This window comes from Antechinus flavipes, chromosome 3 (assembly GCF_016432865.1).
Source record: "Antechinus flavipes isolate AdamAnt ecotype Samford, QLD, Australia chromosome 3, AdamAnt_v2, whole genome shotgun sequence".
Taxonomy (NCBI): Eukaryota; Metazoa; Chordata; class Mammalia; order Dasyuromorphia; family Dasyuridae; genus Antechinus; species Antechinus flavipes.
Genome location: NC_067400.1, coordinates 117,257,864 through 117,282,409, shown reverse-complemented (window position 1 = coordinate 117,282,409; position 24,546 = coordinate 117,257,864). Strand labels below are relative to the sequence as shown.

General features: G+C 33.5%; 1 protein-coding gene across 2 annotated transcripts in view; it reads right to left on the bottom strand.

Annotated features, from left to right (window-relative positions):
- PIBF1 (progesterone immunomodulatory binding factor 1) overlaps positions 1 to 24,546 on the bottom strand; it is a 294,559-nt gene that overhangs the window by 88,281 nt on the left and 181,732 nt on the right. For both annotated transcript variants that reach the window (XM_051983913.1, XM_051983912.1), the window contains one exon: positions 23,415 to 23,517. In XM_051983913.1, the coding sequence (XP_051839873.1) occupies positions 23,415 to 23,517 (103 nt within the window). The remainder of the gene's footprint in view (positions 1 to 23,414; positions 23,518 to 24,546) is intronic.

The following is a 24,546-nucleotide window of genomic DNA, read 5'->3' as shown; positions in this document are numbered from 1 at the left end:
AATGTGATCAGAATATTATTTTGAGACAGAAGCTAATAAGATCAACATAAAACACAAGAGATTAACAATTTGCATAAGTAATCCAACATCCTGTCTTGCTTCTGTTCATTTGTGGCCAAAGCAATTTAAAATCCCAGGCAAGAAATTAAAGATTAAAAGTAGAGGCGCTCGGGTGTAAACAAGAGACTGTATCAAGAAGACTGGGAAGGAAAAATATCAGAAGCAGTTACTATAAGTTTAAACATCATTTAAGGTTTAGGCAAATGCAGTAAGGTAAAGTAAGTAAAAGGAAGGAAGACAGACAGGAGAGGAACCAAAGTTTAGGCAGAAGTCATTGATAATGTAGGCAACCTGAATGGGAAGAGATGAAGCTAAAGAACAACAGCTGTCATGGTAACAGTTTGGTTTGCTCTTTATCCAAAATGGTATTTTGTTTAATTTTAATGCAGGAAGAGTATATGGAACCCCTTCTTTCTATCACCCTGATCCCCTTATTTAAAGTTGCTAAGATACCAACCTAGGAAATTATTTTTATTGATTTGCTTTCAAAATCTCATAGAGGAATGAAGATGCTTTCCCCTTCCCATGAAGGAGATTATGTTATCTTTTAAATTCTTCTCAAACTCTAAAATGTAACTAATGTAAGATAAATTATGATTTAATTAAACTGTAATATCTTTTATATGACAGAAATATGCATAGAAGATTTAAAAAGGAGAGCCAAAGAGTAAAACTCTGTTACAATGTCTCTAGCACTAACCAAAGGAAAAGGAAGTCTAAATCTAATGACTTAATCCAAGCTCTCTAGAGGGAAATGATTGAATGAGTAAATGCACCCAATATACAAAGGGTTAATATGGTACAAATGGCAATAGTGCTGCAAGTGGCCACTAGGGGGCAGCCAAAGGCCAGGGAAGGTATTCAGGTTCAAGTGATGAATGTACTGAAGGGAGCTGTTGACAGCCAAATCTGAGGTTCAGTAGTTTGTTGGGTCACTCCTTAAAAAAAGCTATAACTTGCCAAAGAATGGCTGGAAGACTCACTGTACATCTTATAGAATTGGACATTTCCAACACCAACAACAGTTTTTGTAGTAGGTAATGATAATTACAAGTATGATGGATCCTTTAATTAGAATTGAATAGAAAACTTCTGATATAGGAATGTCACACAGTGTTGGGAGATTGGGTTGTGGAGTAGAAGGATAGCAAACTCTCTTTGTGGAGATACTCTATATCATCACCAGAATTGCTTCAGGATATAATTTGTCTTGTCTGTCACTTATCAGGGAGGGAGGAAGCATATTTTTTTCCTGAAAGGCAGACAGAATATAGGGAATTTAAGAAGACAGATAAATTGCCAGAGTTCTGCCTTTGGGTGTTAACAAAAGATTAATTTGGTCAGCAATTGATTCCAGAAATCAACAAAGGAGAAACATTCTATCTTCTTAAGTGCATCTGGTTATGAAAATGGAGTCCTGCTGCTTAGTACATGGATATTGAACCTTAAAATTGCATATAAATGGGAGCTATTGTTACATCAGGGTTTTACCTGAGTGCAGGCAATATAGGACTGAAGAGACAGATCTAAAGGCTAATTTATAACTTGTGAAGTCAAACTCCTCTACTTGAGCCATGGAATTCTTCTATTCCTTTGTAGCATGTTTCTTCATCTACCATCCACTTTTTGACTCCCTTTCAATCTCACATCTTTCAGTGGTTCCTTCTGTACGATTTAAAAAAATATCCTTGAATTTCTCTAATCCTATGCTAATAACACTGCTTTTATTTAGTCTGAAATACTCTTATCTTTGATTATCCTTCTTCAATCAGTCAATAAATGTCTATTAAATTCCCATTAAGCGTAAGGTTCTGTGCTAGCACTGGGGAAACAATGAGAAAAATAAACAATTTTTTGCCTCCAAGGATTAATGTATTAAGGGGAAACTATGTGCAACAGAGGTACCAAAAAAAAAAAAAAAAGATAAAGAATGATTAGGGTAAGATTTACCCTAAGAGCTAGAGAAATCAATAAGTTTCATGTAGAAGATGGCATTTAAACTAAATCTTGAAAAAGATGAAGGATTCTAAAAGACAGAGGTGAGCAGGGAGCACATTCTGGGCATGGAAGACTGCCATTGCAGAGGCAAGAAAATAGGAAGTGGGAGTGCTATATATGAAGAAAAGTACTAGTAGGTTGTTGAAAGTATGAAGAAGAATGAAGTGTAATAAAGCAGGTAGAACAGATGGGGGCGGGGAGGTAGGTGGTTGTAAAGGATTTCAAACTCCCCAAAGAGAAGTTCACATTTGGCCCTTGAGACGTCACTGGAAGTTGCTCCGGGTGGGGCAGGTGGGGCACGCAGGGAAACAGTCAAACTGTTCGTTTAAAAAATCAGCCCAGAAGTGCTATGGAGATGGATTGGTTTAGGAGGATCCCTTAGAAAGAGCAGGCCAGTAACATACCTTTGTAGTAGTTCAGGCAAAAGGTGATAAAGGCCCAATCTAGGGTGGATGTATGGGGTAGAGAGAATGGGATGGATAAGAAAATGTTGTAGTAGCTGAGATGATAAAATATGGCAATTGACTACGTAGGACAGATATGTAGGATAATAATGAGAAGTAGGGGAATGACTGTTGCCAACATGGGGGACAAGAAGGATGATGAATCCCTTAGTATAAATGAGTTTGGAAGAGTGGAACATTTTAGGGGGAAATTGCTGATTTTAATTTTAGAAATGTTGAGTTTGAGATGTCTCTGTAATATCCAGTTGGGAATGTTCAAAAGAGAATTGGGGTTTTAGAACTACAGCTAAGGAGAGAATAGGAATGAATATATAAATCTCCAAGTTATCTAGATAAAATAATTAAATCTATAGGCAACCCATGATGAGGTGATCAAGATGAGGAGAATAAAGAGAGGCCTAAGACAAAGTCTTGGGCTTCCCCTTAGGTTCAAAGGAGAATGGAGACTGAGAGTGGTTAGCCAGATGTGTAGGAGCAGAACTAAGAAAGAACAGTGTTCAAAAATCCCAGGCGGGGAGAGTATCCCAAAGGAATGGTAGAAAATTATGTTACATGCTACAAAGAAGCCAAGAAAGATTAGGACTGAGAAAAAGGTCATCAGATTTTGTAATTAAGAGAGAACAGTTTCAGCCAAATGATGAGGCTAGAAGCTAGATTGCACAGGGTTGAGAAAGAATTAATAAGAAGATAAGATGTGGAGGCAACAACTGAGGCTAGCTTCTTTTACCCTCTGTTATATTCTCACTATTAATATCCCATTCAGATTCCCATCCTATTTCACTTAAAGCTGTGAGACTCCCCAAAAATACAAATTATTAATTAAAATGTTTTATTACATATAAAGCTATAAATATATGCAAATATATAAATTATAGCTTTAAGCTATTTATCTAGATTAAAAAAGTCCTTCTGTGGCAAACCCAAGATCTGAAATCTATAGCTATCCTCTAAAAAGTAAATGTGGATTCTTATATTTAGTAGACTGATAGGTTTTCTGCATTTATAATTCCTGAATTTAAAAAAGGACTTCAAAGCACAAAGAATCACACAAATAACTTATACAATGTTATTATAATGAAAAAAAAACTTATGGCTAACTGAAATATAACAAATAACTCAGGTAAAATACACAGCTTCTGCTCATGAAATATAAAATCCTCAGAGATGGATCTTCTGGATAAAAATGCAAAGAACGATAATTTGAGTGATGTTAAGTGTACTCAAAAGAAGAAAGTCAAAGAAATGGCAGGTTAGCAAATCAATTATGTTATAGTTTACAACAGACTTTTCTCCCTGCATTTTTAGGGTCCGATGCTTTTTTTTTTTTTTTTAAAGGAATCTATGTAATTCCTATCTACTTAGAATAAAAATTAAAATCAACTACAAAATTATCTTTACTCATATTCTTACCAAATTCTTTTTTGAGGGGCAGGGTGGCAAGGCAATGGGGGTTAAATGACTTGCCCACTGTCATACAAGTAAGAAGTGTTATTAAGTATAAAAGGCCACATTTGAATTCGGGTCCTCCTGACTCCAGGGCCAGTGCTCTATCCACTGTGCCACCAGGCTGCCCTATTCTTACTATGTTCTAAGATAATAGAGGAAGAAAAAGAGAAAGGATCCAACATTCAGAACATTCAAAATATCTGATTCATATTAATATTTTGGAAATCATCAGAGGTATAAAATACCTCTCTTTCTCTTTCTCTTCCTCATACACACACACAAATGAACTAATAAAAATAACAGCTATCATTTGCATAATTCACTGAGGTTTGAAAAGTGCTTTACATTTTTAAAAAATCTCATTTATTTGATCCTACAATAACTCTAAGTGCTACTATCAATGACATTTTAAGATTGAGGAAAATGAGGCTGAAAGAGGTAAAATGACTTGCCTAGGATCACACAGCTAGTAAGAATTATCTCATGACTTCTTAACTCCAAATCTAGCACTATATGCAATGTAGATACCTGCAGAAAACTCTGGAAATTAAGTGGAAGGTTATCTTGCACCCTCTTTTATCTCTGTCAGGCATTCCTGAACTAATCCTCTGAATATGAACATCTCCTGTTATCTCTTCCATGATGCTTTTGCTCTCTCTATACATGGGTCTGATCCCTTTTTCTTGCTCTCCAATGATAGTTACAAATGCTGCTCTTAGCTTTTTTGACTGCTAGAACTCTATGCTTTATAATTATCAGCTGTTAGTACCTGGTGGATATGCTATGCCAAGGGAAAGACTCTCCTAGCTGGGTTCAGGGAAACACTTGGCATATATAGTTGCGCTTGCAACACATGATTGGTCTGGTTCCAAAAGTGAGAATATCCCTTGATGCAGCAGAATGTCCTGGGCTACCATGCATACTTTTTATTTAGATCTCCAAAAACAGGCATCTATACTAGCCTGTTAACAACTCTATTTACTTTCTTCAATTTATCCTGCACACATATTTGACCCTGTGATTCCTTAATTCAAAACCTTTTAAAGGCTCTGATTGCCTACAAATGCATTCTTGCATCTTACCTTTCTAATCCATTCTTGATACTGCCCTTTATATTCAACTTCCTCATATAAGAAATTTAACAACAAATATTTATTCTGTGCATGTCATGCCTTCACTCATGATACTTCAATGATTTCAATGACAACCTTGTTAAAAACCAAATCTTTAGTCTGCTATTTCAATTTCTCAACTGTAATTCCAAACTATTTTTCTTTTTTTGTTTCTAAAGTTCAAATTAACTTATTCCCTTAACTACTTCTATATTTGTGTCTTTACTGATGCTATTCCTTTTACCTGAAAAGTCTTCTTTTCTCAACTCTGCCTTTTGAAAGCCTGTCTACTCTTTTAGATCAAATTGAAATGTCACCTCCTTCACAAAGTCTTCCCTCATTTTTCTCCTCTCCAACTCAAAAAAAAAAAGTAAGCCCAGAAATGCAGGCTAGAGTTTTTACACTAAGTTAATCATATCCTTTGATAATTAAACAATTTTTTAAACAAAATATAAAATTTCAATATTTGATCAACAATTGTGGAATATGAAAAACAAGAAACCAATTATTTGATTCATGGGATTTTAAGTACATTTTTAATGTAATGCTTATGAAAACATGACTAGAAATGTAATATTTAGCTTCATAATTTAAAAAATACACTACAAAGACACAGTTTATGTGTTATGACAAATAGGTATTTATACAAGGAGAAAACAAAAAGAAAATGACTGAATAATGAGTTTTTGTTTCTATTTCATCTCCAAATTCATAGTATTCCTAGGGGATATAACTAACTAGGTCAAGTATTCCTCATTTCTATATTTTTGGAAAAAGAGAATACCGTACAAGAAGGTAGCTAGGAGAAGAAGAAATAGCTCTATAATTTTATACCATTAGACTAAAATACCTGAAGATAATATCCAGAAAATTAGACTATAACACCTCCAGAAGCCAGGAGGAGTATGGCTGATCTTTAATAATAGTTATTTATGGAGTTAATAAAGGCATTACACACAAATACATAACCATACTCTTCAATAAATAAGGTAATTTGTTTGAAGCTTAATGAGAGAATTATTAATATGTTTATCATTCTTTACTATTTCAATAGTAATTTGCATGTAGTCTTTAGCTGTTACAAATGGCAATACACATCTACATAGAAATATGTGTACAATATGTGTGTATCTATATTAATATGGAGAGGCAGGACATGGGGGTAGATATGGGATGGACAGACTTGAAACAAGGAAAACTGAAGTTCAAGTCCTGCCTTTGGCATATAATGGCTAGGACTATGTGACACTGGGCATGATACTTAATCTTAGTGTCCCAGAAAGCTCTTTAAGACTCTGATGTTGAATAGAGTAAACTTTTGACTTGCATTAATCAAAGGAGTTTCCTCATCAAGGAATACATTGCTGTCAAGGTCCTAGGAGAATATGATTATCATACAAACATGTCTCAAAGAACAAATTCTTTGTTTATGAACCATGTACAAATTTCTTGATTTAAGCATTTGACAAAACTACTTGTAAAGTATAGCCTTAATCTACTGAGAAAGTTTGTACAGTTAAACTAAATATAATAAGGTAAAATAAATTCAGTTGTTTATATACAAATGCTCAAATAGTAATTTTTGCAGTATATAATTATTAGTCAAAATCAAGTTTATAAACATTCTTACTATGAAAAAGATTTGTGTGCTATCTTCACCTGGCAGTGGGGTGGTGCAGTAAACAGTGCTGGACCTGGATTCTGGTAAACCTACATTCAGATTTGAGTTCAGAATCTTACTGGCTGTGTATAACCCTGAGCAACTCACTTCTGCTTGACTCGATTCCTTCAACTGTAAAATAAAGATAATAATGGCACCTACCTGAATTATGAAGATGAATAATAATGAAAGCACTTATGGAGCACCAACTATGAATCAGGGACTATATAGTAGGTGCTTTATAAATATCTCATTTGATCCTTACAACAAACATCTAGCTTTTCCTCTGAGAAAATAACTTTAAAGTATTTGGCTCAATGCTGGAACTTCACAGATGATTTATGCTTATTATTCCTTGCCTTCTGTTCCTAGGTAGCAAATTCAGCACCTTAAAAAACTGAATTCAATGCCCAACTATTAGTGACCCACGGTGTCATCTTTGATTCTTCCCTTTTTCATTTCCTCTTCCATTATTATATCTTTGTCTCCAGAGGCCCAGGTTTTAAATTCCCAGATATCATCAATTGCCACCTCAATTCTACCCTTAACATTGCTTCTATAAATTTGCTCTACACTCATACAATCACTATTGTAGCTCACACCCTCATCACCTCTCACAACTATTTTAATAGCTCCACAATATTTCTCCACCTTCAGTCTCCTCTCTATATTTCTTCTTTCACTTGGGAATAAACATGGGATCCTTCTCTAATTCATTTCACTTATCCAAAGAGTTATTAAATCTTATAATTTTCTTCTTTACAAAATCTCTTGCACACACCCTTCATGCCAATGATAATAGTTACCATTTCTGTCCTCCCCATAATTATAATAGCTTTTGTATTGACTTCCCCCAGCCTCAATTCTCTTTCCCATCTAATCCATCCTCCAAAGTGGCCCCATTCAATAAATAATGGCTCTCAATTAAGCCATTAGGATCAAACAAAAGCTCTTCTGTAGTTTTGAGTCCTTCCCAGTGTGTCCCTTCTTTCTATCTTTCCACTCTATGGTCTATCCATATCTGTCTGCTTGCTATCCTTAGCTATGATGCCCTCATATGGTGTGTTTAAGTGCTGGGAAAACAAAGAGAAAGAAAGTCCTTGACGAGCTCCCATTGTCATTGGAGAGACAATATGAGTCAGACTTCTCCTTGAACACTGGAATGTATTCTCAGAGAATTGTCACTGGGGTTAGGTGTGAAGAGGAGAGAAGGTAGGATTGGAGCTGAGACTTCCGAGGAAGCCAGAGGAGCAGGAGGCAGAGCTAAGTGGGAGATCAAGGGGAGCCAGTGTCAAAGTATTTCCAACAGAATGGGAAGAATAGCAAATAGGACAATGTAGCTGGATTGATAGGTGCATGGAAAGAGGTACAGTGTGCTAACACTGGGAAGGCAGCAATGGACTTTAGATCTGATCTTGGAGGTAAGCAAGAAGCCTCTGGAGTTTACTGAGTTAAAGGGTTAAAATAATCATACCTACATTAGAGGAAAATCATTTTGTCAGCAATGTGGAAGAGGGATTAGGAATAGCAGGAAGATTAACTAGGAAATTCTTATAATAATACAAATGTGAGGTGATGAGGCTCTGCTTTAGGGTTTTCTCTGGGAGAGTGATATCTATGAAATATGATGTAAAGATGGAGATAAGATTTCACAATAGAATCCTGGCTCATGATGAGAGTACTTTAAAGTTTATTGATTACTTATCATTTTAATCATTCTAGGAAATATGAGATCATTGACAATTGTAGTGCTAATTTTTTGTTTGAGACCACCTTTGTTTGACTGCTGAGGCTACCATTCAGGACTTGGTCTAAATATTATTTTTTATTTTTTCCAAAGCTAACTACAAAGGTAATTAGGGCAACTGGCTAAAAGATGCACTCAGGCTCAGGACCATTTAGAAAAGATGTATCAGGGAAGAAAAACAACTGAAGAGGACAAGTCATGGTAGAAAAGACATCCCTGGTATCGCGGATTTAGCCTGTAAATATCAAAGCTTCCAGAAAAGAACCATAAATAAAATGTTATATTCCAAAATACTCAAGATTTTGAGAGGGTTCTGTGCATGTGAAATGAACCTGCAGCAAAATCATTTCTTCCATTTCACACATACAGATATTGAAATGTTAAAAAAATAACATAACTTTCTATATAAAAACATCCCTAAAAGAGAACTGAAGAAAAACGTCAATTATTATGTATCTGTGTTCTCCTCTAAGATGGGAATAACCACCAATGATACATATTAAAACTCTGCCCATCTTGTGTTCTACTCTTATTCATATCCTCTCCATATGCTCATTATGTGGGAGTCTATATAGAAATATTGAGTATTTTGGGATACAACATTTTATTTATGGTTATTTTCTGAAAGCTTTGAATGTTTAATAAACCCTTTTTTGTTTTAAATTGAAAGACTAAATTATTAGCTAACCTGATTTTTTTAAAAGCAAAATCATTTCTAGCATTCAGAGATATAAATGGAGGGAGGTCAGCATAAAAGACAAATAGAAAAGATCTGTAAAAGTTGCTGTAGCAAATTGTTTAATGAATTTTTTCATTCATTGTGTTTAGTTGGATTTTTTTGATCTGTGGTTTTTCTAGTGGTATTTTTTAGTTGCATAACCAATTTAATGACCTGTTCTTTCTTTTGTTGATAAAACTATTTACTACTAATAAATTTTTTCCTAGAGATTATTTTGGTTCAATTCCAAAAGATATGGCAATACTATCTAGTTATTATAATTTCCTTTATGAAATTATCTATTATTTCTTTCCATGATTTGTTCTTTGGCCTTAGGATTATATTGTATAGTCTCATTTAAATTGGAATTCTGACTTCCAAAGCCTTGTACTGATTATAACTTTTACTGTGTTTTAGTCAGTAAAGATTCTGTTTAATATTACTTTGGGTTTTATACTTGAGGATTTTATGTACAAGCACAAATTTACCTTTTGTAAAGTCTAATACACAATTAAGAAATAAATATTCTTTCTATTGTCTTTTAGTAAATGCTAGAAACTTATCATATATTCTTTTCTTTCTTTCTTTTTCTCCTCCTCCTTGTTCTTTTTTTGGTGAGACAAAAGTGATGTCACACAGCAGGTAAGGGTCAAGGGTCTGAGATTGGCTAATTACAGTTCTACCTGACTACTCCATCTAGCTGCCCATATATACTTTTCTAAAACTGTATGGGGCAGAACTCTGAACTTGAAACAAGGATTCTTAAGTCAGTAGAATTAATGAGACAATGGTTATCTAGTTTAGCATGGTGCTTAATAGTTCTCTAAGCTCAGTATGACTGATTTAATCTTACAACAAATAATGGTTTCCTAGTGATATAATGATTGATTTATACTCAGTGTAGAGCATATAAGCGGGGACTAAGAGCCAGAGAAGACAAGCAGACTGGAGGCAGGAGCTCAAGCTCTTGGAGCCAAGGAGAGAGATTCATTTCCATCTTCATCAGCCTTATGGTGGCTGGCCTGTCCTCCTGAATTTTCTCCACTGAAACCAAGTCCCCTCTGAAGGCCACCAGAAAGCTAGCTGAGCACCAGGGGAAGGAGACAATAAAGAATTTGGACATTAACACTGGCTATTCTTGTGGTGATTACTCTGCTGAAAAGAAGGCTGCCCCAGAGATCTCCAAAAAACCAAACCGAGAACACTACATTAGAACATTATATAAAACTATATTCAAGTCCTTAATTTCTTCCTTGCTTATATTTTGTTAGATTTGTCTAAGTCTGGAAGAGGTTCATTGCATTTCCTATTATAATTTTGCTGTTTATTTCTCCCTAGGTGAAGCAGTGGATAGGGAGCTAGACTTGGAGTCCTGAAAGCAGATATTTCTGAGTACAAATCTAGCCTCAAGTACTTACTAGCTGTGTGTAAATCACTTAATCGCTTATTTCAGTTCCTCATCTGTAAACTGAGCTAAAGAAGGAAATAAACTATCTTTGCAAAGAAAACCTCAAAAGGGGTCACCTGACTGAAGCTCTTGAATAACCACAACAAATCATTCAATAACCTTCTCCTGTAGTATTTAGATGGTATTCCATTCAGTATATTTTGCATTAAGTAATGATATTGTCTGCAATATTATTAAGCATTACGTTGTTTACCTCTTTTAACCATATCTATTTTTACTGCTCTATAGTCAGATTATTGCTAACCCCGATTTTTTGAGTCTGCCTGACTAGTAAATTCTGCATGTCTTTCATTTTTATTCTCTGTGGATCTATTTAAAGTGTGTTTCTTATAAAGAACAGAGTGTTGAATTCTGCTTTCTAATTCATCCTGCGGTCTTCTGCATTCTTTTGAGTCTATCCTATTCATGTTTAAAACTATTGTGTATTTTCCCCAATTGTATTCTTTTGCATATATATTTTTTTCTCTCTTTGCCCTTAGTCCCATTCTTGACAAAATATTTGGTGGTGAAAGAGAAGTAATGAAATCAATATTACCATTTATAACTGAAATGAGCTCTTACATTTGGTTGTCCTTCTCTTTCACTTTTCCCTGATCAATAGTTCTTACCAGTATTTTCTTTCTTTTATTCCCTCAATAGGCACTTACCCTATTTATATATTTTGTCTGTGACTAAATACATCTTTGATTTTTACCTTCTTTTCTTCCTGTCCTAGTCTTTTTATTGTTGAATTTACTGTATTTTTACACCAAATTCAGTGTGTTTGGGTGTGTTCAAACTTTCTTTGACCAGTTCAGATAAGAGTGAGATTTATGTGATGCTTGTTTCTCCTATGTCATCTTCCAATTTTGTGTATTTTTCATCTTGCAGGGGCCAATCATTATAGTTTTACTCTTTTTCTTCTCATTTTTTCCCCTCAGCGTAGCACCTTCCCCCCCTTTTATACTTTTAAGATCTTTAATACAGATTAACACAACCCTTAAACTTTTTGTCCTATTTAAATCAAATGAAAAAATTATAGCTCTTCTAAAAATTGTGATTCTTGTCATCCCCTTCTACCTCTTTTTCGTTCTTTCTGCCACCATCATTCCAGAAGGGAGCTGACATGATTGCAGGCTACTTTGTATTTTTGTTCCATGAGTTGTCATGGTTAAAAAAAAAAAAATCACCAAGTTGCCAGTCAGTTATTAGCGATAAAGATCTCCATATTTAGCAGGGCTGTTCCTTTGAATTTAGACTAGGTCTATTTCTTGGCAGTACTTTGGTACTATGCTTCTAGTATGGTAGAATTTTAAGTAGTAAAGTAAAAGTACTAGGCTAAGATACATTAAAGCTAAAGCAGTTCATTTATTAATTTTTTTTTAATACTAAAAGGGAGTGGGGAGAAGCACTGCTTTAAAAAAAGTAAAAAAATTTGATGCTGATTTACTATCAATAAAATTTACATTTTTGAGCTGTTTTTCCTGAATTTGTGTTGATCTTGCTTTATGTTAGTTCCTTATTTGGTTTCTTAAGTGACCAAGGCAAATACTGATAAAATTGATCATCAATGGTGTTATCATGAAATAGAACATACGTGAAGCTAAAAAAAAACAGAGAGGTTGAATTTTAGCTTCAATCTCACTAGCACCAAGCTCTAAAAATTCAGGTTAACAAGTTCAAACTCTTCAAAATTATTATTTGTACTGTTTTCATCTAAAGTCACTACTCTATCCATTTTCATTTTGACCTCTTTTTTTAGTTCAGTTTTTTAATTTGTCATTCCCTTTTAGACATGAATCAATAGAGCACACTCTCAGTGAATAAAATACTTTTCAAAACCTTTTCTAATTTGCATGATAATTATAAAAATATATTTGTATTATATCCCACATTTTACTAAATGTGCTTTTTTTTTTAAAAATAGTTTTTTATTTTTCAAAATATATTCAAAGGTAAGTTTTCAACATTCATTCTTACAAAACCTTCTATTCCAAAATTTTCTACTTCCCTCTCCACTTCCTTTCTCCCTAAATAGCAAGTAATTCAATATATGTTAAACATGTGTAAGTCTTCTAAACATATTTCAATATTTATCATGCTACACAAGAAAAATCAGATCATAAGGGAAAAAACAGAAAGAAAAACAAGAAGCAAACAACAACAATAACAAAGATGAAAATACTATGTAGTGATTCACGTTCAGTCCCCATAGTCCTCTCTGAATGCAGATGCTCTCTCCATCCAAAGTCTACCGGAATTGCCTTGAATCATCTCATTGTTGAAAAGAGCCAAGTTCATCACAGTTGATCATCACATAATTTTATTGTTGCTGTATTGTTGCTTTTGGTTCTACTCAGTTCACTTAGCATCAATTCATGCAAGTCTCTCCAGGTGTTTCTGAAATCAACCTGCTGATCATTTCTTATAAAACAATAATATTTCATTACATTCATCTACCATAATTTATTTAGCCATTCTCCAACTGATTGATAGTCATCTACTCAGTTTCTACTAGATGCCTTTCTCATACAAGCTTTTTGCTAGTATTCTTAAGTTTTCAGATAAGGAACTTGAAGTTTAGTGGAGTTGTTATTTAACTAAAAAGAGTCACAAAACTGGTTAAATACTGGAGCTAGAACGTGGACTTAGAGTCATCTCCTAATTACAAGTCCAGTACTTTTTTCCATTATACTACCCATATATATTTGGATAAAGGAGCTGCCTATCTACTGGCACATTCATTCCTTTAAAATTTTTCAATTTTCAGACACTTTTTGGCACTGCATTTATATGCATGGATTAACAGTAATAAATAATATTTGATAGAAATGATGATAATGATAAAACATTACATTTTCTTTTGTTACCATAAAGGTACCTTGAAATTTAAATTCATTCACTATTTCTCTGTAATTGTTTAGAGAGAACAGGACAAGATAAAATAGGCTTAAATTGATATAAAGACATTTTCTTGAAGAATAATTGAGTAATGGGGAAAAATGTCAAAGGGAGCTATATAATCACTCTATATGGAGATATGATGCTTTAATTCAATTCAAAAAACATTTATCAATCACCCAATATGGAGTACAATGGAAAGAATATACTGGATTTAATAAGAAGACCCCATATTCAAATCCCTGCTCTGCCACTTACTGAGACACCTTGGACAAATGACCCAACTTCTCTGAGCCTCAATTTCCTAATTTATAAAATAAAGAGAACTGAGTTGGTTGGTTTTGTCCTTCATTTTTGAAGAGGATCAAAATGATATCACTAGGTTAAAGTCAAGTTATAGTGTATCTCACTGTGGTTGATCAAACCAGTATGAACTCAGAATGCTCTACTACAGGTCAGGCACAAATAGATCATGTGAACATTTGGGGTGGATTCCCTAAATGTGTGCACCTCCTATTTCTTTTGAGCTACTTCAATTCTGTTTTGCTCATAGTGCACAGTATCTTCTCCAATGAGGGCACACCATGCTAGGTGGTCCTTTGCCAGCCAGTGTCTTCCATGTCATACAATCAATTCCAAAATTTGTATTGCTTTCTTCTTTTTTTAAAAAATCATTTAGTATTTTATTCTCCCCCCAAGTTACATGCAAAAACAACTGTAAACATTTGTTTTTATAACTCTTAAGTTCCAAATTCTCTTTCTTCCTCCCATCCCAATTAAGAAGACAAACAATTTGATATGGGTTAATCATGGGTTGTTATGCAAAACATTTCCATAATATTCATGTTGTATAAAAAAAAATAAAGAAAGTTTTTAAAAAGTATGCATTCAAACACAATCAGTTCTCTTCTGGATGGACAGCATTATTCATCATAAATTCTTTGGAGTTGTCTTGGATCATTGTATTGCTGAAAAAAGCTAAGTTATTCACAGTTGAATTGCTTTTTTCCAACTATTATATGAGCACTTGCTTGTGTTAAGTTCTCCATAAATAGTCTTTGTGGCAAGTGTATATGTGATAGTTGAACAACATGGCCTGATCATCAGTTAGGCTCTCTGCAATAGAATTTGAATGCTTGGCAGTTGATTTTTGAAGAATCTTACAGCCTACGTCTCTCTAAACCTTAAAAATCCTTCACTAAATACTGCCATGACTTTTAGTAATCACCTTCCCCTTCCTGAAATAAACTCTTGGAGGAAAAAACTGTCTACAATCACAGAATCATAGATTTTAGCTGAAAGGGATGTTAGAAATTATCAAGTCTAACTCATTCATTTGAAAGCAGGATTTGAACATGAGTCTTCTTGATTCCAACTCTAGCACTCTACTACATTATACTTGTCTCTACTGTTATTTCCATTTCCTTTTCTTTCATTCCCTTCAGAAGCTGGCTTCCAATCTCATCACTCAACTGAAACTGCTCTTTCTAAAGTTACCAATAACTTCTTAATTGCCAAAGGTGAAGGCCTTTTCTTAATTTTCTTCTTGGCTTATTTTCAGCTTTTGACATTTTTGAGCACAGTTTCTTCCTGGATAATCTCTCCTCTTTGGGATTTTATGTTACTGCTGTTAACACTGGATAATGAAGGCCCCATTCTTAGGAGTATGTGCAGCATGTTCTGCTTGATGCAGGAGGTATTATTTTAAGTCTGTTAAATGATGACGAGCTGTCTTTTGATTGGCTGCTGAGCTGGAAATTGTGCATTCAGACACTAGCCAGTGCCAAAGTGTGACATGTTATGAGCCTCTGAATAGGGGAATACATCACACTCTTTGTATGGATACAGAGATCTGTTCTTTGCCACTCTGTACTTTCTTTGTTCTGCTTTTAGGGGGAGGAATATTGGAGATAGCCACAATACTCCGAGCTTCAAAAAATTGGAATGGTAAGATGCTTAAAAATACAGGAACCAGAGTCTATATGAGGTTCTGTAATCAGCCAAGATGGTCACTTTGGACCTTGCTCCTCTCCATCCAGCTCAGCAGCCAATCAAAAGAGTGGCTAACATGAATTGATTATGTACTTACTTATGCTAAAATGGTGAGGAGCAACGTTCTAAAGATCTCTGTTTATCCAGAATAGATTAAAGGCAATCAAAAGAGAGAAAATAATTCCAATAGTCATTGGGGATGATAGTCTATATAAAATGCATTATGTTATACATTATATTACAAATATACATTAAAAGGAAGAGTTAAATTTCTTTGATAGGGGAACACAGACATGTTAGTGTACCAATGTGATGAAAGAAGATAGCCTTAATGAACCATTTAAAAATACATGTAAGTAAACAGAAGAAAGTTCAAAAGGAGACACAAGCATGCTAGCTTTGAAATTGTTACATTTAATAAGTGTAGTCAGTCTTCAACTTTCATGGGAGAAATGTTCTAGAAAACAGTGTGAAAGTAAAAAATGTGAATGTTGATACATTGAATCTATGGGAAATAGAGGGTCTCATAACCACCAAAAACTATAAACTTTTGCTCGAGATTGCTATAAATGGACTTTTCTGAAAATGATTTTTATAACAAAACATTAATTCTGATAACATGCAATTTTCCAAAGCAAGCATGAAATAACCTTCCCCCCTCCAAATGCAATGCACAAAATAAAATTGATAACATGCAAAACATTTTTTCTTCCTAGCAATTCCCTAGAATTCTGTGACCTTTTGTGCTATCATCTCAATTAAAAAAAAAACCCAAAATAATGATTTTAGACAATATTCACTTTTCATGATACATGAAATCTACAGTATCATACTGTACAACAAATAAAAAATTTAAAACTAACTCATTTCTTAACCTGATTCTTACCTTCCGCTGTGTTAAATAACAGTGTGAGGATGTCATACTGTATACAAGACTTCTATAAAGTGTCTTGTCTTGGCCATCCTCTTAAAATCAAGGGAGAGATTGCTAAAACTTCAATTGCTGCTATCAGAATAAGCCAAGACTGGTGATGTCTTGACATTACCTCTGACACTCTAGCTTTCCCAGCTGGTGGATGGTTTTAGAAGTTTGGAAAGGGTGCACCAGCTTGCAATGATCTACCAGCAATCTCTATGAACTATTTGCAATCCTTAAAGGTTTCAGAGTATGGGAGCACAGCAGAGGTGAGATGACATTTAACCTTGAGGTTGCAATAAAGGATGGAATCAGCAGCCCTGATGTCTTTAGCCAGCTGGTTGATTAGCCTGCCAACATTTTTTATTTTATTTTATTTTATTTAATAATAACTTTGTATTGACAGAATCCATGCCAGGATAATTTTTATACAACATTATCCCTTGCAATCGCTTATGTTTCGTTTTTTTCCCCTCCCTCTCTCCATCCCCCCCCCCCCCCAAGATGGCAAGCAGTCCTATATATGTTAAATATGTTGCAGTATATCCTAGATACAATACATATTTGCAGAACCGAACAGTTCTCCCGCTGCACAGGGAGAATTGGATTCAGAAGCCTGCCAACATTTTGACATGGTTTATCTAATGCCTTTACTTTCTCAATAAGCTGCATCACTGACTTTCATATGCATGGGCTTGGAGCCTTTCTAAAGGACTTTCATTATGTTTTGGGGACATAATTTCAGCACAAAACTTGAGTTTCAAAAGCTAACAATGAAAATATGCAACAAATGTACAGAGAGATCTTTAGTTTACACAGAACAAGACCACTGCAGTGCCTAGTAGGATCATACATCTCATTTTTTTCTCTACTTGTGCAAAGTCATGACTAAAATATCAAAACCCTTTGATTCAGAGATTTCACTGTTAGGCATATAACCCAAGGAAATCAACAAGAAAAACCCTATATAAAGCAATATATCTACAGCAGTATTTATTGCAGTGGTTAAGAACTAGAAACAAAGCAGATACAAATTTGCAGATAAACAGCTAAACCCACTGTGGCTGATGAATTAAATGAATTAAGATTACTGTTCTGTACAGATGGTGAATACAGAGGATAGGAACATGGATATTAACCGAAGCAAAATACGCAGAACTAAGAACAATCACTATACTAATGTAAACAACAACAACAAAATAATGTGATTGAAACTGAATGCTGTGAAATTACAATGATCAAGAATGACCATTAAAAAGAGCTGTGAGACCTGTCAGACTGGCTAACATGACAGGAAAAAATAATGATGAATGTTGGAGGGGATGCGGGAAAACTGGGACACTGATGGACTTGGTGGAGTTGTGAACGGATCCAACCATTCTGGAGAGCAATCTGGAATTATGCCCAAAAAGTTATCAAACTGTGCATAACCTTTGATCCAACAGTGTTACTTCTGGGCTTATATCCCAAAGAGATACTAAAGAAGGGAAAGGGACCTGTATGCGCCAAAATGTTTGTGGCAGCCCTTTTTGTAGTGGCTAGAAGCTGGAAAAGGAATGGATGCCCATCAATTGGAGAATGGCTGGGTAAATTGTGGTATATGAATGTTATGGAATATTATTGTTTTGTAAGAAATGACCAGCAGGATGAATACAGAGAGGCTTGGAGAGACTTACATGAACTGATGCTAAGTGAAATGACCAAAACCAGGAGATCATTATATGCTTCAACAACGATACTGTATGAGGATGTATTCTGATGGAAGTGGCTTTCTTTGACAAAGGGAAGATCTAATTCAGCTCCAATTGATCATTGATGGACAGAAACACCCAGAGAAGGAACACAGGGAAATGAATGTGGACTACTTGCATTTTCGTTTTTTTTCCCAGGTTATTTATACCTTCTGAATCCAATTCTTCTTGTGCAACAAAAGAACTGTTTGGTTCTGCACACATATATTGTATCTAGGATATACTGTGACATATTCAACATGTATAGGACTGCTTGCCATCTGGGGAAGGGGGTGGAGGGAAAGAGGGGAGGGGGTGGAGGGAAAGAGGGGAAAAGTCAGAGCAGAAGTGAGTGCAAGGGATAATGTTGTAAAAAATTACCCAGGCATGGGTTCTGTCAATAAAAAGTTATAATAATAATAATAAAAAAAAAACAATTGAGAAGAAAATAAAACTTTTTTTCTCCTTTTAAAAAAAAGAGCTATGAGAAGACAGTTTTCTTTTTTCTGTGCAGAAGCTGGAGAAAATGACAGATGATTTTGTTTTTATTTTTGGTGTAGCCACTTTTGCCAAACTGTTTTTTCCTCATTCTTTTTTTTTTTCTTTAAATAATATGACTAAGTATGCTTCTTTGGGAGTAATATATTGGAAAATCTTGATAATTTAAAAACTATGTATATCAAATAATGAAATTTATTTTAAAATAACAAAAAAGAAAGAAGAAAAACTGTGAAGTTCTCTCGACAATATTGTTAAGAGAATTAATAGAATTTACCAATTGATTATATGGATAACAAAGAGAGAAAAGTGAAAAATGACAACTACAGAGAAACTAGGACTAACTGCATGAACTGAATCAAAATTAAGTGGACATAAGAGAACAAATTATGTAATGACTATAATAATGTAAAGTAAAATAACTTTGGTCAGTGTAATAATCGTGACTTCAGAAAACTGATGAGCAATCATTTATCCTATCTTTTGGCAGAAAGATTATAATAGACTAGAGATGCAGATTAAGACATACATTTATATGGACAATATTTGGTTTTATTTTGCTCATATACTTATATGCTTGTGTGTTATAATTGAGTATTTCTATTTTGCATGGGACAGAGGAAAACTGGGGTAGTAATCATGATGCAAAATAAGAAAAGAGGCATAAATGACACATTAAATGCAAAGAAGAAAACAAAAAAATTTCTGAAAGCTAGCAATGCAGTTTTGCTATTATAATGTTAAATTTAATATACAAAACCAAATGTAATTAGGTTTTTAGTTTAATGTAAGACTCTCCTTTTCTTTGCCTATTAACATATTTGTGTAAATTGATGGTTAAATTTATGTAAAAGAAGCTGAAAAATAGAAATAAAGAATTTGAATCTGGGTGAGTGGAGTGAACACTCATGCCATTAGGAAGGAGAGGAAAAATTTCAGGAAGATTAGTGTTAGTGGAACATGCAGGAGGACACATCTAATAGGAAGATGGAAACAGAATTAGAAATCAGGAGATGGACTGGTGATGGATAGATATGTTGACGTACAAGTCAACTATATAGAAGCAATAATTGAAGCTATGGAAATAGATCGACTAGCTGGGACAGAAGGTACAGTGAGATAAAATAACTGAGAGGACGGTGTTAGGATATCAGGAGGAAGATGAACCTGTGAAGGAGACTAAGAAGAATCAGAAGAGAGCAGTGTTGTGGAATCCACTGCAGGAGAGGATCAAGGAGAAAGTGGCCAACAGTGCCAAATATGGCAAATAGGTTAGAGAGAATGTCATGAGAAATGACCACTGGATTCAGTAAATAAGCAAGATTGCCAATGTTGAATGTGAAATGAAAAGTTTCTGCATAGTAGTAGGGACAGAAGCTAGATTGTGTAAGGTTGATGAATGAATGGATGGTGAAGTTTGACAGTGAAAAGAAGGAGAGAAAGAACGACAGCTTGAAAAGACAGAGATCAAGGGAAGGTTTTTATTTTTATTTTTAAAGAAAGGGGGTGACTATTATAGATTGTTTAATTTCTTGAGACATGCTTTTCTTCAGCAGTATCCAGCCTGTCCTTGTTGGTATCATTTGTGTACATTATGTATCAAGTATCCTTGTTTTTTAATCTTCTCATTCTCACTCTAACTAAAAAGGATTTATTAGCAATTATTTACATTTGTCTCTAGGGTTCCAAGTTTATCTTTCCAAACTTCTTCAAACTTATTCAAATAATATTACTTAATTGAAATATAAATGTCTTTAACTATGAACAGGTCCAAAATTATAAATTCCTGGAGGACAAGAACAGGATATGGAGCCTAACCTTTGATTTAACAAATATAGGGAGTTTTTAATGAGGAAATGCAGGTTAACAGCTTTACTACTTAAAAGAGTGTTAAATGATTTGCTCAGGGTGACAAAGCAAATTTATGTCAGAAGTAGGACTTGAAACCCAGATCTTTCTGGCTTAAATCAGTTCTTTCTCCATAATCTTTTGGACAATGGATATAACTACATAATTCTTTCTGTGTGTTCCCTATCACAAAAAAGCCCAATAAATGGTTTTTGATCATGAGGTTAAAAATGAAACTCATTGATATTATATTCTGTGCATAGTTTGCCTCAACACTATTCACTGTGATATAACCATATAAAGTTATCAACAAATACTGTCAATATTTATCCAAAAAAAATTAGAACCAAAAACTTGAACTTAATTTTTCTTTAAAAATTATCTGGCTTAATTGGCCCTGGTTCTTTTAGAGTTTATGAATTTTGTTTTTGTTTTCTTCTATTGTAAAGGGCATACCATCTTCTATACGGTTATATTAATAACATTAACTGATTGGATTACAAGGGCAAAACAGACAAAATGGGCAGAACAGTATAAGCAATATAACTCAGTAGAGAGATAAATGACATTAAGGTGCAAAAATAAAAATTTTTTACCTTAAAATATTTGTTTTCATGCAAAAATCTGTATTATATGATTAATGTAAGATGTTTGTTTTCATTAAAAATACTTGACCCTTCTTATTTTGACAGACTCTTATCATAGTATATCATCTATAACCTTAAAGGCATTCTGAATGGCATAAATAAAATATTATTTTAATGTCAGATGATAAGCTATTCTTTCTTCAAACATTATAAAAATTTAATATATTCAACCTCTTTCAAAAACTATGGATTCTATAGCATTTAAAAAATAATTTTTAAAATGTTAAATTAATTTAAATTTACATTCTCTAATTTTATAAAATAGTTTAATACTATAGCATCTTTTAGGTTTTCAGAGAATAAAAGAATTTAGGGCTGGAAGGAACCCCAGCGGCTGCTAAATCTAAGTCATAAAGAACCAGACCTCCCCCTTCTTTATCCCCTCCTCCCACAATACTCAACAAAAACTTATTCAAGTTTTTGCTTGTTTCCATTTCATTCTACTTTGAGATTGCTTTATATGTTAGGAAGTTTTCCCTATACAAGACTAAATTTGCTTCTTTGAAACTTTTCTCCTGTGTTCCTAGTTCTGCCAGCTAGAGCCAAGCAACAACTCTCATTTTCCACATACCTTTCAAATATGTAAAGACAACTATCATGTTCTCCTTGTTTTTTTCTTCAGTTACTTCACCTTATATTTTTATCACTTCAGTTTTTGATAATTATTTTTATTTTAAGCAAAAAAATGACTATAATAGAGGGGCAAAATTATAGAATTTTTAAGACATAGTACTTCTTTCTCAATCATGTAAAAGCAATAGTTTAGCACTTGATGTACCATAATTTTATAGCACTTGTTAATAGGTCTTAGTAACTTATAAGTAATTACACTAACCACAGATGGAAAATTTGCTTTTTTACTCTTGGAATTCTTCATATTGTATACCTAATTTATGTATTCTGATGTTTTTATTTAGCGAGACTTTTAGGGATATAAAGACTCCTAGGATAGTACAAATACACATAGGCATATATACTATAGTCAATATACAAGTACAATTACATTTTTTTAAAAATTGGAGGGGGGGTGGGATAAAGTATAATATTAGCAATATTAGGTATCTTCTAATATACTGAGTAACACAGAATTTAGATAAAACATAGTCCTTATATAAAAATGTAACTGGAATAGTTTGAAGGAACTTAATAAGAGATGTTAAAAATAGGAATAAATTAGATAGTTGATTCTTAGTACATTTATGCTGTAGTAAAAAAGATAGTTTAGAGGAATGGTATTTCAGTTATGAAAGACATGCTATCAAAGCAACTGAATATTTCAGTACACTAAAACAGGAACAACAACCGACAAAAACATATACTTATTAGAAGTAATGAAATAAAAAAAACTGGCAAAATGTATTTATAGCAGGTACTGAAATATCATCTTTTGTTTTTTATTCCTACTGGAACTAGCAATTCTAAAAAAGAACTGTGCAAAAATTTCATAAAAAATTTTGAACAGATAAAACCATGTAAAATGTTTATTTTTTTAATGACTTAAAATTGAGGAAAATAAGAAATATAAATTAGTTTCCAGTAAATTAAAATAAGTTATTTTAGTTGTGTTTGACTATTAGTGATCTTATTTGGGATTTTCTTGGCAAAGATACTACAGTGATTTGCCATTTCTTTCTCCACTTTACAAATGAGTAAATAAAGCAAATAGAGTTAAGTGATTTGTCCAGGGTCACACAACTAGTTAGTGATTTGAACTCAGGTCGATGAATCTTTTTGACTTTAGGCCTAGCATTCTATCTTACTTTACCACCTAGCTGCCTAATCTAATCATATATCTTACACTAAAGAATTCAATGTTTTGAGACTTTCATGTTCAGTATGCAGTACATTAATAAATGTGACCATCACCAATATCTCAAAAAACAAATCTATATAAAAAATGAAGTATTAGTTGGGAGTTTAAGATGCCACTCCAACTACCAATCTTGTTTTAGTAGGAGATTTCCTCAGAAATCAAAGCTTTATCTGTCTAGCCTGCATTTATATTTAGTCTGGGTAAAGTAGTAATCTTTCTTTTGATCTTCGTTTTGCCATAGACTAAAAACTGCTTTATAAAGCTTTAACATAAGTTTAGTTTCATAAATGTGGATCATATTTTATAACAGCAAACCACTTATTTGAAAATTGCCTTAAAAACAAACAATATGTCTACAAAGGACTAAATTGAATATTGGGACTCTTCATATGCGTGCCTTTTGTTTCAATTATTTACCTCTTGTGAAATCTGTGTTATATGTTCCTTTTGATGTTCCAGGTCTTTTACAAACAACGAGTTTTGCTTTTCTAACTGAAGTAGTCTTCTTGCCAAGTGAACACTGTGCCAATTAAATGAAAAAAAAAATTAATGCTCACAAAATGGAATGCTATCTAAAACATGCTAAATGCATTTAAAATATTTTATAATTTTGATCATAGCTTTTTAAGATGACTATTTACAGAAGTCATTGTATTATGTTTGTTACAGTCTTAGACCTTATACTAACTCTAGGAATTTTCAAGTAAGAATGTTAAGATTCCCATTTTACACTACTATGATATGTTGCTTACTCTAGTAATTGCTTGGATCCCTTATAGAATGCATAATTATGTAATGGTATCAAAAAACTTCAAAATATCCTATTGGTTACTTATACATCTATTTTTCTTCCTTCTATGAGCATTTTATTATTATTATTATTATTTTAAATTTTATTTTATTTAATAATAACTTTGTATTGACAGAATCCATGCCAGGATAATTTTTACACGACATTATCCCTTGCAATCACTTATGTTTCGTTTTTTCCCCTCCCTCCCTCCTCCCCCACCCCCAGGATGGCAAGCAGTCCTATATATGTTAAATATGTTGCAGTATATCCTAGATACAATACATATTTGCAGAACCGAACAGTTCTCTTGTTGCACAGGGAGAATTGGATTCAGAAGGTAAAAATAACTCGGGAAGAAAATCAAAAAGAGCATTTTATTATTAAAAATTAATCAGACTACTATTTTGAGAAGTTGAATCACCCTATTACAAGTGACAATTGTAGATTTAATAATAATAACCTAGAGTATTATGTCTGTGTGTGCATACACACATACATACATATACATATTAAAATTTAAAAGGCAATGCTTTAGTAAGATTTCTCTGTAAGTGATATATAAGATGGATTGGGGGAAGAGGACAAATTTGAAAGCAGAGAAAAAAGTTAGCAATCTTTTGAATTAGTCCAGTTGGGTGTAACATAACTTTTTCAATTACTATTTCATTTTTGTGTGTTCATAAATTTTAAGCAGTTGTCTTATTTTATTTCCGGCATCATAGTGTTCAGATTTTGTCATGCTATGTTCTTCTGGGA